The sequence below is a fragment of the Patella vulgata genome, chromosome 8 (genome assembly GCF_932274485.2).
Source record: "Patella vulgata chromosome 8, xgPatVulg1.2, whole genome shotgun sequence".
NCBI classification, from domain to species: domain Eukaryota; kingdom Metazoa; phylum Mollusca; class Gastropoda; family Patellidae; genus Patella; species Patella vulgata.
In genome coordinates, this window is record NC_065886.2 from 50,109,141 (window position 1) to 50,123,084 (window position 13,944).

At 31.7% G+C, this 13,944-nt stretch overlaps 2 protein-coding genes across 2 annotated transcripts in view; both read right to left on the bottom strand.

Moving 5' to 3' along the window:
• Positions 1–1,205: 1,205 nt before the first annotated feature.
• On the bottom strand, positions 1,206–7,599 carry LOC126829508 (PDZ domain-containing protein 8). Its single transcript, XM_050559426.2, has 8 exons — positions 7,158–7,599; positions 6,327–6,445; positions 5,557–5,635; positions 5,036–5,125; positions 3,924–4,100; positions 2,775–2,855; positions 1,659–1,872; positions 1,206–1,246 (listed from the first exon to the last, which is right to left on the bottom strand). The coding sequence occupies exons 1-8, from the start codon at positions 7,302–7,304 to the stop codon at positions 1,227–1,229; spliced, it is 927 nt and encodes a 308-aa protein (XP_050415383.1). The 5' UTR covers positions 7,305–7,599; the 3' UTR covers positions 1,206–1,226.
• A 1,534-nt stretch (positions 7,600–9,133) lies between these two features.
• Positions 9,134–13,944, bottom strand: part of LOC126829504 (FRAS1-related extracellular matrix protein 2) — a 114,075-nt gene continuing 109,264 nt past the window's right edge. Inside the window, exon 25 of the mRNA XM_050559418.1 lies at positions 9,134–13,616. Within this exon, the coding sequence (XP_050415375.1) occupies positions 13,167–13,616 (450 nt within the window). The 3' untranslated portion in view covers positions 9,134–13,166. The remainder of the gene's footprint in view (positions 13,617–13,944) is intronic.

Below are 13,944 nucleotides of genomic sequence, written 5' to 3' on the forward strand. Positions count from 1 at the left end.
CCAAATCAAATCAATCAGGATTATAATAAATACGTCTCGTTTGGCATTCAGTCAATTTGATAAATCAACACTCAACACTGCCATATTGTAAACACTGGAACCTTAGGTTTAATTTTGCTTTTTTAAAATAATCTGCATTCTATACAGATTTTAAAAAAGTAAAGAGTGATCGATAGAGAAAATATAAAATATGTGTGTGTACCTTTCTCCAGCTGTTTTAATGAGTTTAGCGGCTTGTCTGGTTGATGTTATTCTTGTAGTACCAACACATACTAATAAATCACCCTATATAAAATAAAACATACATATATCTATTATTAATTCTATTTACAACATTTTATAGATCATAGAAATTTAAACTACTGGAAATTTGATTAAGCATGGCATAGCATAAAATATAAAACATCTTACTCGTCTAATATCAGCTGAAGCAGCAGGAGAATCTGGCATAACAGCATCTACCATAACAGCTATATCATATCTATCTAATAGTTGTTCCTGTAATAGATAAAATACTTTAACAGTTATATATATAGTTGTTCATGTAATAGATAAAATACTTTAACAGTTATATATCTAATAGTTGTTCATGTAATAGATAAAATACTATAACAGCTATATCTAATAGTTGTTGCTGTAATAGATAAAATACTTTAACAGTTATAGATCTAATAGTTGTTGCTGTAATAGCTAAAATCAGGGTTCTTAATCCATTTTGAAATGAACCGGCCACGGTTAGGCCTAACGGATAGTCGTCTTTTCAACAACAAAGATGTTAGTTTATGCATACTCTATTCACGTCAGTAATTGCATAATTCACTAATTGCATCATGTATTTGGGATAATAATAGCCGAAACTCTGTATAAACAAGACCTTAGTAATTGCATACTTGCATTCATACATCGCTATAATATCCACATTTATAGTCATATTATTTCAGCAACTTGCATTGCATATTCCTACTTTTGGTTTCATCCAACTAAACGGAAGTTATAAATTAGTAAAAACTACAAGTACATACAAATGTATTTTTTAATTATTTTATTCGTAAGCACATGTTAATATATATATAAATAACAAAGTATATAAATAACAAAGTAGCACAAATCGGTTTCCGTGTATAGTCGGAACTTTAACAGCTTTATATCTAATAGTTGTTGGTGTAATAGATAAAATACTTTAATTGTTATATATCATAGTTGTTGGTGTAATAGATCTTTAACAGCTATATAAAAATAGTTGTTCCTGTAACAGATAAAATATCTCAAATGAGACAATAATGAGTGAAGATTAAATAAAATATATTCACCTCTTTAAATGACAGTCCAAGAGAAAGAGAATTGTTTTTAAATACTTCTATATCATGTGTTACCCATTCTCTTCTTCTAGAATTAACTAACTCTTTATATGGTAAATAATCTAAACACAAAGAAAATAGTAATATACAAATTAACCATCTATCATCTTTATAAAATTCACAACTCAACAATGATATCAAACACAAATTAATCTATATATATATATTTAAACTTATATAAAAGCACAAACTAATCTATAAAATAATAGTGACAACTAGATTCATGACGAAATAAAAACCTATTGACATAGAACTAAATAGAACCACAAACTATTGACTTAAAACAATGTAAAAACTAACCTATAGATAGAGAACAATATAAAAAAGAATCTTTAGGGGTTTTCAGCAGTCTGGAACATTCTACAACTGTAACTTCTAGTTTTCCTGTTATAATATTATGACCATTAACAGTGAGATCACGTAGTGGTTTTTCTGGTTCCGGTTGAAAGAAGAAGGGTTTGAATCTCATCTTGTAATTTGGTAATGTGTGTTTCTTTCTTATACTACGTCTTAGCTGAAAAAATATAAAGTAGATTACATGTATAATTCAAATATATTGAAAATAAAACAAATTTGGAATATAATTTTAAACTGCAGTTCTATGGCAAAGTTCCTTTTCTAAATAACACTGTCAGAATAACAAAGACAGTATTAGGCCAAATCCTCTATCAAATTTGTATTTATTCTGGTAGCTTAAAGCACAGTTAATATAATCCAAACGTCAAAAATATGTACTATTTTAATGTAAAACACAGATCCTTTTTCATTTCGGTTTTTTATAGTTTAAAATTTCGTTTTACGCATCCTCCCACTACAACCGGTCAGATCTTCATGTAGTAGAAGCCATCAAAAGTTTAAAAAAAATGAAATATAGATCTGTATTTTAATCAGATTGAGGCTTGTTCATCTCACTAATGTAAACAATATATATATATAAATAAATATATATATATATAAATAAATATATATATATATATATATAAATTTCAAACTGATCAGATCAAATAATAAATGTAGACTGTAAAATGTTCACAAGAAAATTGTGGACGTCAAGAGGGACAGACGAGGGCGACAGCAATATACAACCACATTTCCATGTCGGCATATAAAAAGGAAAGTATTTATAACCTTTTCCTTTAACCTATTATTTTGTGATTGGCAGCTATCAATAATTTCTATAACTGTAAATACAAGCGATTTCCATGTAAGATATGCCCACATTTTGCAAGCGATAGACCGAGAACAAGCTAAAAACGTGAATTTTCGTACAATCAGGGGCCATAATCCATGCAGTTAAGGTCCGATATATGGCTATATCGACAGGAACCGAGATCTTCGGGAGATAAACCTATATTTCAAGTTTCGTTAAAATCGGATAAAAATTGTCGAGTGCCCAGAAAGTATAATAATAATTACCTGGGAAACAATAAGATTAGCTATCTGAGGTAATGGACGACCTTCAAAATGAGATTCTACAGCAAAATCAACTTCAGGATCCTAAAAACAAAAATACTTGATTTTATATTCAGTGAATGATACACTTTAAAATATTCTATACAAGTATATTTGATATACGTTATAATCAAATAAAATATTTAACTATAACAAAATCAATAAAATTGTAACAGCATATGGTGCATATATAAATATATATATTTTATCTTTAACATATATCAAATACAAACATATATACCACTTTATTATTTCATCATTTAAAGTCATATTCCTATGGCATAATGAGTCAGGATTTTTTATTACATAATCAATGATTCAAAGACATTTCAATTACAGAAAATATGGTTTAATCCCCCAATGAAATGATGGCAGAGAGGTGTGACAACTTAAGTCAACAAAGGATTATTATTACTGTTAATGATTAAAATATATGAGATAAGTTCATGTGTCATCAGTTAACAACTATCTTAAATATTATTTACTTATCTGACATTCAAAATTTACTCATGAATCAATCTAATATATGGTTACTATTACTGTAATGATATTTATCACACCAATTACAACACTCAAGTTTGTGTACAATTTATTTCTAAGATGAAAATATAGAAGAGTGGAACATCACAAAAGGTGATCTAAGAATCAAACTGTTGACTGCAGTAAAAGTGCTAATGGATATGTCAACGCTATTTTACATTTTGTGGATTTATGATTTGTTTTTGATATTTTTTGTCTATTTCATGTAGATTACGGTAAATGTAGTAAACTATACAAAGTTGTCTTTTTGTCGAGTTTCACATTTGTTGTAAACCACATTTCTGTGAAGCGGATTATAGTTTTAATCCTTTTGTACATGATAATCCACATGCTTAACTCCTCCTACCAGATGACCCTGAAAATATATTACCTGCTCAAAATAAGAAATTTTATCAGGGAAATTTTTCTATGGCAAATCAAACCATACTGCCAAATGGCTATCATGTCATTTACAGAAGTTTGAAAGTGTGACTGACACTTTTGCCTGTGCAAATCTTTAACTTAACCTCAATAAAATACTGAATTTGATTTTCACCAAATATGGACGAGGTCCTAACTGGATATGAAACATACCTCATAGAAAGAGAAAGACCAATGTGTATAGGGTGTTCTTGTCAACTGTAACCTTGCATAGCCCTTTAATTTTTTCATCGTTACAGATAAGAAAGCTGATTTATTTAGTACCAAAAAGACATCAAGAGCAATTTGAAAACCTCCATTATAATCCACTTCAAGTCCTAAATCTAATTCCTGATAATAAAAAAAAAAACAAAGAAAGAAATTCAATAGGATTTAATATGATGGTCCATGACAGCAAACTGAAATGTTATTCAATAAATCTGCTTATTGCAGATCTTTCTTTGGGCCTGAATTGTTATATAAACTACAATCTGGTTAAAACACGGATCCAATTTCGTTTTGTTTTTATAGTTCAAAATTTCGTTTTACTTGTCTTTACTACACTTGGATCTGGAAGAGTTGTTATTTAACTCGTGTTCTGAATGGTGTCAGGGATAAGCCAATGAAACGGTCTGTTACGGCGAGCTTTAGGTGTGTTTTTCACAGAACTGTGGGTAATCCACTAGTAACATTAATGCTGATTGGTTAATCAAATGTCTGACGTCATAGGGTCATGAGTTGGTCTTTTGACCCCTGACGTGACCTATCGCTATAACTTGTCAGATCTTCATGTAGTGCAGGCCATCGAAAGTATAAAAAAACGAAACGAAATATAGATCTGTATTTTAATCAGATTGGTTAAACTATTAATTAGATATTTATTAACATGACAAGACCTTAATCAACTCTTGATGCCATCTTATGCATGAGATTTTCACTGGAATTAAATCTGATCTGCTGCTCAACTGGCATTGATGATTAAATCCAAAAATAGATAATCGAGATTATGTTTTTTATCGAACCGACTTTCGTAATGATGATCGAGGCTTGGCCTAAAATTCAATCTCTAATATCTCAATTCAGAGTGGAGCAATTTGACTAAAATTTTCATCAAATTAACTTTACATTATTTAGTTTTAACTATTATAGTCTGAACTACCAGCTCTTTATCTTATCTTCCATAATGCCAGTTTAATTTAGAAATTAGTACAAAGATCTTAGTCTGCTTTTACATGTATATCAAAAGCAACTCAGATGAACGTTCCAGGTATACAAGATGTTCTTACCTCTAATTTTTCATCAGCTGTTTGTACTACATTTATAACTGTAACATTATTAACTATAGGAAATGTTGTACCTAAATTAAAATCTCTAACCTAGAAAATGAAAAACAAAAAACTTAAAGATACAATATTTAAAAAAACATCAAAAGTTTTCATTATTTTATTATTGATTTCATGATATCATCTATTTCTGTTCAAGCATTCTAGACCACCTAGAAAGAACAGCTAGCCTTTGCCCATGAACCTCAAGATCAAGAAGGTATCTAACCATGGGTTTTTGATGTAATTGTATATTAGTCTTCTGATGCCTCAAGACATTATAATTTCAGGGTTATTTACCCAAAGTAATAATACTATTCTATACAAGAGGGGCCCACTGCAGATTAACTTAACTGGCTTAAAAAAGTCAACCATTTCTGCTCATTACTCTATTCCATCTGAGGGATTAAAATTGGAAATATGATAATTCTTTCTACGAAGATGTGACATGCTGTAATGGTCTGTTTATATCCATATATACTTACAATTATTTGATCCAGAAATTTACCAGATGTTGTTTGTAATAGTTCCTCAAACTCTCTGTTCATTTTCTTCATCAAAAACCTGTTAAGATATTTTATTGCTTTTTTTAAAAAGAAAAAAGATTCTTCATATTGAGATTAACTGACTGGGAAATCGACCATTAAACTCAACAACTAGCATAAACAGAGTCAAACGAAATCCATCGTTTACAGATTCTTTATATTTTTATTCATTATCTTGTATTAAAATCTTTACCCTAATGCAGAACCCAAAGTATAAATCATTTCACATTTAATACATATACACTAGTTGCTGCTTTGTTTATGAACAGTGGATGACTGTTTTCCTCATAGTGTCAAAGTGTGAATTACATACAAAATGTCAGAGCCATTGCTTAAATATACATTATGCAAGAGTTAAATCTGTCTATTGCAGGTCTTTCTTTAGGCCTGAAATGTCATATAAACTATTCATTAGACATTTATTAACTTGACAAGAACATAAGCAACTCTCAAACTAAATGGATAATCTAGACTTTGTTTATTATCGTAACAACGGTAACAATGATAATCAAGGCTACATTGTTATTAAATGTGTATTTCTTAGCTCAGAGTGAAGTAATCTGGCTATACCAACAGCTTGATCAGAAACAAATAATCTTCAAATACAATCAATCTGGACCAGGCATTCATGATACATGTACTAATTTTATTCCCTGTTAATGGCCCAGCTCCTACTTATCAAATTGAACTTTAGGTACGGTATATCTTACCTTCGAACTTGCTGCGTGTCCCTTAGTTCTTGGAATAGATATTGTGATAAAATATTGAACCATATGCATGATTGTTTTTTTCCAAGGTTTTCTTTATCTTGTAACTTTTCCTTCAATCCCTAATTAAAAGAAAAAGTGATTTACATAGGCCATATGATATATATTAATCAATGCAAGGTATTAAATACAATGGAGCCACGGTGGCTAGGTGGTTAAGACGCTGGCTCACTAGCCTGGAGGTCGGGTGTTCGATCCCTGCATTGGCCGAGAAAGTTCATCCTGATTTTCCGACGTGGTTCCCCTTGTCAGTGGGGCAGAACGGAGGGCCTGACAAGGACAGCTGTCTAGTCATTCGGATGATACGAAAAACCGAGGTCCCGTGTATACATTAGAATGCACGTAAAAGATCCCTTGGCAGTTGGAATTCGATATAAGAGTAGGCGATAGTGCCGCTGCCCGGGCAAAATTTCCCTCATAGAACACTGTATGGCGTATGCCCGTCTTCATTAGCCCAGTATAGGAGCAGAACAGTAGGACGTTAAACCCCATTTCATTTCATTTTTTATTAAATACAATACTACTACTACACCATGATGTTGGATATCTAAATACATGTAAATGACCCTACTCCTTGTCACGTACAACCTGGGAATCGAAACCATGCCAGTTGACTCAATGACAGACCGTATGATACAGCGCGCGAGTGCTAACCATTCGGCCATCCACCCCCCCCCCCCATAATATAGGACAACAAAGGAGGTGGTGAGCATTGCAAGAATACATGTACATAGTATGAGGATAGACTGGTTTATAATGATCAAGAGAACTTACCTTTGGTAACCTGACAGGTGGAAATTGGTCTATGGTTGGTTTTTCAAGCTTCGGTAATCGGCTAAATCGGCTATAGAACAATAATGTCTGGACTAATAACGTCAGAATGATTCCACCAATAACTGAACATAATATAATGGTAATCATTGCTGACGGCCAACACCCTAGTATGCTTTTGTATTACTTTTAGTAATCAAAATAAGAGAAATGTATACATTGTTGTGTTGTTCACGAATACATTGTTATTGTTTGACTCTTACGTCAAAATGTGAATCCAGACTGTTTAAAACGGTAAACATGTATAATATCACCTGCTACTTCATTTGTCCAATTTTTACCCGTTCTATCACCACTAATCCATCTACATAATGTTTGCGTATACTGTTAACAAAGAAATTAATCAACAATCATAACCGTTTGTAATAATGTGTCTGTTTTACGAAGGACGCCGCCATTTTTAATTTCATAACAAGAGTACTCTCCCTTTACTCATTTTTTATTCAATGAAATGGGGTTCAACGTCCTACTTTTCTGCACCGACTGGGATAATGAAGACAGTCGTACGCCATACAGTGTGCTATGAGGGAGATTTTTCCAATTTCAATGGTTTCTCAGACCTACATGTGACCTCAGTTTTCTTGTGCCATCCGAAGGACTAGACACTGGTTCTTACCGGGTCCTCTGTCTGCATCAATAATATGGAGAAACCATGCTGGAAAATCACAGGGAACTTCCTCACCCCAACACCAGGATCAAACCGGAATCACCTTGCTACTGCATTTGCCAACGCTTTACTCACTGGCGGGGGGTGGGGGGGGTGTTGTTGTATCATAAGGCTTGTCATTGAGGCAACTGACGTGGTTTTGATTCCCCGGTTGTACGTGACAAGGAGTATAGGGTCCCCTGTCCAACCTCGTGGGTTTTCACTCTGGGTCCTCCCACTGCTAAAGACCCCTACGCACAAGCAAATTATTGAAATAAAATTGAACCATATGTTAGTCCCAAAATGAACTAGTTTGTGTCGAGTGGACGTTAGACCCTATTTCTCTCTCTATCTCTCTTTACTCACTGAGCCACTGTGGTTCCATTTTTTGTGTTCAATAATGCACCCACCACTCATTTGGTTCTGTGATCTCATATCACCATCAGTCATTTAGTCGAATATAAACCATAATGTTTGTCCCGTAGCCGTAATGACCCAGATTGTGTCTCTGCCTTTCGAGACAATTTTCGGGCAACGATCATTATACATTTCATCTATTTTGGTGAATCAAAATTCTCAATTTTTCAGGAAGTGAAATTTCTGGTGTTGGGTGAAATCATTTAGTCCGATTGATTGGAATTCAGGTGGGCCTAGAGTGGGATTTCTGTTGGAAAACCACATAAATAAGGCTATTTAGGACCACTTTCTAGTAGCTTTACTCACAGGCTGGATATGCAAGAAATTTTCTGGGGGAATATTGATGGTAAAAAGGGGCAGATCCAGGAATTTTTGCAGGAGGGTGTTTGCCAGGTTCCTGTTCCGGAAATTTGACACCATAGTCTCCAAATTACGTAGGCATATATACACACTGAGCTTTTTAAAGAGAGAAATCCAACACCCCCTTTGACGTCAAATTTTATTATGAATTAAAAGGATCATATTGTGATTCAGTTTCATTGATGCAAAGCATTAATTGTGATATCACATTATATCATTATCTCGTGCTTTGAATACCTACCCCATCCCACCATTTGATGATAAAGGATAAAGCACACAACCGTGACACTTATCTCATAAAAGGGGTTGATTTACAATTTTTTTTTATGTAGCTGAGTGGGGGGGAGCCCCCAACCCTTCCCTCTGGAACCGCCCCTGGTAATTCTACACAAGTAGGGTTATATTCTAGTATGCTGTATTCATGGGCTGCTATATGCAGAAAACATGTTTCCAGATGTCGTCTAATTTTGCAAATAGAGAAAAAACAGGACCAACATTCTTATAGAATTTTATTTTATTCTGTATGAAAATGATACAGCATATAAAATCACACACAATTTATTTATTATAAAATTTGTATAAAACAGTTGATCTAAACTTCATTATTATGTTAGTATAATTCATGGATGTCACATGAACTTAAAATGAATGGCTTTTAGTAAATAACTAATCTGAAGAAACATGCATAAATAGTACTACTATTATTATTATTTAAATAATTGGACTATATCTTGAATTATAATTATAGTCATGTCAATTAACATTTTAATATAATCAAGTTAATCTTTGATAATCTTCTATTATCATTGATTTTATTGGGAGGTTTTTATTACATAGGCTAAGTCTGTCCCCAATACCATTCAGTTATCCTGAATAATATTGTTACATGAATATATATTTTTAGGGCTCCATATTTTTATTGTAGTAATAAGTGCCCAAAACTGTCACTGTTATAAACAGGGCTGAGAGCAAGTTAAAATTTCCTTTAACTGGTTAACACGTTAAAATTTCCTTTAACTGGTTAACGCATTAAAATTTTAAAGTTAACGAGTTAATATGAGTTAATTATCGAAGCTCCTAAAACATGGTCATTTTTGTACCAAACCTTTTTCAGACAGTAAAAAAATCTTATTCCAGGATTTAGGTGGAATTAGGCGGGAAACTTTTTAAAAACATTGTATTTGGTGCTTTCGGCCTTGACCCTTGATCCCGTGTGGGAGACTGGAGACCAAGATATTTTGACTGGACACTTGCGATCCAGCAAATGTAACTAAAGCAACAGTCACACTGTGATCTCTGGATGACATTTTGCATGAATTCGGTCCTTTCAAGGGTATGTATAGCGATTTTCCAGCTGAATATGCATATATGACGTCACAGAGTGTTAACGCGTTAATTCATTTCTATTAACTTATATTATACGTTAACCAGTTAATAAGTTAACTGTTCTCAGCCCTGGTTATAAACATTATACACTAAAATGCATAGTATTTCATCTACAAAGAGTATTTTACCCTATATAAAATTGTTAACATTCTAAATTGCTAACATTTCTAAATTATTTACATCTTTCAATTACAAAGCATTGGTGAGAAAATTCCATCTCATCAAGGCACTAGAATCTCTTTGCATAAGCACATTAGAATTTTTAAAAAAGTAAAAACTGAAATTAAAAATAAATTTGAGTTTAAAATTTGATTTGAACATAAATTCTATTTCATAGGCTGTTTAAATTTAAATTCAGATTAAAAACTGAATGAACCGTTGGGACAAAAACCATTAAACACATTTAATTTACCCTTTTAAAACACAACATATAACTCCTTCAAATGAAAAACACTCCACAAGTTTTCAAAAAATATGTCATGCAGTTAATAATTAATTCTTTCTACGGTCAATTAATATACAGTTGATAAAATCACAGCTAGAAGCATGAATGGAATGAATGAAAGAAACAATTATAATTATTTATAATAATACATACATGTAATATATCTACAATAAACATTATTGGGGTTTTTATTGTATGTTAATATGAATGCAAGGGTTAGCAGGGAGTGTGTTGATACATTATTTTGATTGATGAACCTTAAACACAAATCCTGTTATATACATGGAGCATACGTCTCTGTATAATTAATAGTCAGAATAAGTAAGTTTGCCTTAGTGAATAATTCTCCATTATCCTTGAAGCGGTTTTATGTTTGTTATAATTAGTATAGTACATTATAGACGTAGTTAAGATGATTTTATCAATATTCTACAATCAAAATACATCAAAACCCTTTTCTTTGTTCTGCAACGATTGCAAAATTTATCAGGACTATTATAACAAGATTTTTTATAAAGTATCATACTTGATATATTATAGCATAATATACATTATAATAATATATTACATTGTGACTAAAGGAGGAGGGAAGTTATATCATTATATTTTAATATAAAACAATTTAAAGCCACGCTGTCACATTATTTACACACAATTCACAAAAATATAACAAATAACAAAAAACACACAAAATGAGTATCTGGTTTTATGTGGTAAATTGGTTGAGTGAAAATAATATTATTTTTGTTACCGGTCATTATGCAAATAAGTGGAAAAATTATACATCTAAATATAAAGCTACCGTTATTAGATATTCTTGAACCTAACATAGTATTTTACATTTGATTGATTACAATTGCAATTTAAAAAGCATACTACAAAATATGAAATTTTTAAAGGCAATTATTTCTTTGAATGATTATTATTGTAATTTAAAAAGCATTCTAATAAATAAAATTTTTGAAACTATAATTTCTCTGACATAAATGTTGATAATTAAAAACATTTGGATTTGCATAATATAAAATATTTTTTCAGATCTTGAGACCAAACTATTTCAATAATGTGATGGTTGAAAATAAGATGCATTTTGATCTTCGGTTTAAAGTGATCTACGAATGAATTACAGCATAACATTCTGTTTTAAGTAAATTATTGACCTCAATTAATTGAGCATTATTAATTATAAATATGTTTAATAGGATTCTAACCATGACTAATACATAATTCAAGTACTGAAATGTTTGAGCAATGATATATTCCACTCTAATGTGTATGATTACAGTATGATTTTCAGAATACATGTATGATTAGGATGATATTCAAACATGTAGTATAAAAATAAATTTGTGTTTCTTTTGATGTTAATTCTTAAGTTCTTAACCAAAATGATAACAAGCCAATAGTGAGGCCGATGTCCCCCACTTCAATCCCAAAATAAAAAGATGACACAATTATCTTTTTATAAATCATCTAACAATCAAATTGTTTATCACGGCTTAACCCAAGCAGAAAAATCTCATCAATGAACTCAGTCAATATATTTATGTAACGAATGACTTCACCTAGTTTTTACATTCTACATCAATTAAAAGCACAGTTATTGTGTCCCAAAAGTGTTAGACCCCCGTTTTCCATGTACATGTACTCAATTTTGCTGGTTACATGGACACAGTCCCATTACATTTGCATTCGACTAAATTTTCTCCGGCGAAAACGCCACAAAATGCATACATGGAAAACAGGATTAAGAATGTAGACCGACAAATGAACCCATTTTAATATTCCCTCGCTTTCTTCGAAAAGTGGAAGGACAAATACAAAGTAATCATTTTGTTCTACACAAATCTGAATTTTTGTATTCTATGATACATAGATATAGATCTTTATAATATTATGCTTGTTTTGGTATGAGATATAAATACTGACCACACTACATACAGAGGTAGTATTGTGAGTAATTAAATATAGATAATGTCACAGTTTATAAAATGGCAAGAATTTCTTATCTGGTTATCATTCTAGCGTTGGGTGTCAGTATAGATAATAATATACATAGAACAATATATGTATAGAACATAATTCCATTAAATTATTCTTTTAAAAGTTTAACGATTCTTTAAAAGATATTACAATTCCCTGAAAAATATTCTCAGGGATTTAGGATCTCCTTGTAGTAATATATTTTTAGAAAATTAGTCTTCAAAGTAATGTTATTCTTAGAATTTATAATCACCAAATAAATAACTTCCATGAACATCTTTAAAACAATACAAGTTTACAGCAGGAATTTATTATCAATTTAGAAACTTACAGGAACATGTTCTCTGACGATTGTGTAATTCTAGGAAATTTTCTTACCAAGAAAACACCTCCAGAATATTATTTGAAATAATATCAGAGCTGATAATGTATTCTTTAAAAAAATGAACAGTATCTGAAACAAGTTATCATTAAGTGAGTTTTCACATTCCAAAGTTATTAGGATAAATAATTATGATTCTGGAAGATCTTTAGAAAAGAGATTTACACCTAAAATTCAAGCAAATATTAGTTACATTTAGCACTAATTTCTCACAATTAATAGGAACATTTTCATTAATAGCTTTAATAAATAATGTTTTTCTTTGCCAATATCAAATGGGCTTTTTCATTGAAAACAAAAAATGTACAATTTCTTATAGATGAAAAAAAGGGGTTAAACTTCGGAGTTACTATTATTATAATGATTGGCACTAACAATACGACTTGAACCCTTGCCTGTTGCTACGATGATGGTGTTAGTAGGTGAGGGTGGCGGTGATGTGGATTTCCGTCGTCTTCTTACAAATAAAATGATTATAATTAAAGTTATTAACAAGAGAACAGCAATAGCAATCACAATGGGCAACAAAGGGATTTTTGTGGTCGTTGTATTTTTTCCCACCTCAAAACCCCTGTCATCTGAAAAATGATCTAAATTAATACGAGCAAGATTAGTTCCCTTTCCAGATTCTCCAATTCCAGCAGCATCATTTTCAGCTCGCTTAACACGTGTTGATAACATAGCGTGTTGTTCTACACTCCTGCGTCTAATACCTCTTGCTGTGTTAGTCTTAGATCGTACGGTATAAATCGCATGTAAAAACCACTGTCTTCCAGCATCCACCTGAAATTATACAAATCATTTCTCTTATAAAAATGTATTTTATACTTTAATCTTTTTGAATTAGGGATATTGAAGGGACTACCAGTCCTATATATTATGTTGGGATAGTGGAGGGTCTACCGGTACTATATAATTTGTTGGGGTAGTGATGGGTCTACAGGTCCTATATATTATGTTGGGATAGTGAAGGGTCTACCGGTACTATATATTATGTTGGGATAGTGGAGGGTCTACCGGTCCTATATATTTTGTTGCAATAGTGGAGGGTCTACCGGTCCTATATATTATGTTGGGATAGTGGAGGGTCTACCGGTCCTATATATTTTGT

Coding starts and splice junctions, on each gene's coding strand:
- LOC126829508 (XM_050559426.2), bottom strand. CDS start 7,304: ATGATTACCATTATATTATGTTCAGTTATTGGTGGAATCATTCTGACG. Junction 6,446..7,157: donor CACCTGTCAGGTTACCAAAG/GTAAGTTCTCTT, acceptor TCTTTTAATTAG/GGATTGAAGGAAAAGTTACA. Junction 1,873..2,774: donor CTAATCTTATTGTTTCCCAG/GTAATTATTATT, acceptor ATATTTTTTCAG/CTAAGACGTAGTATAAGAAA.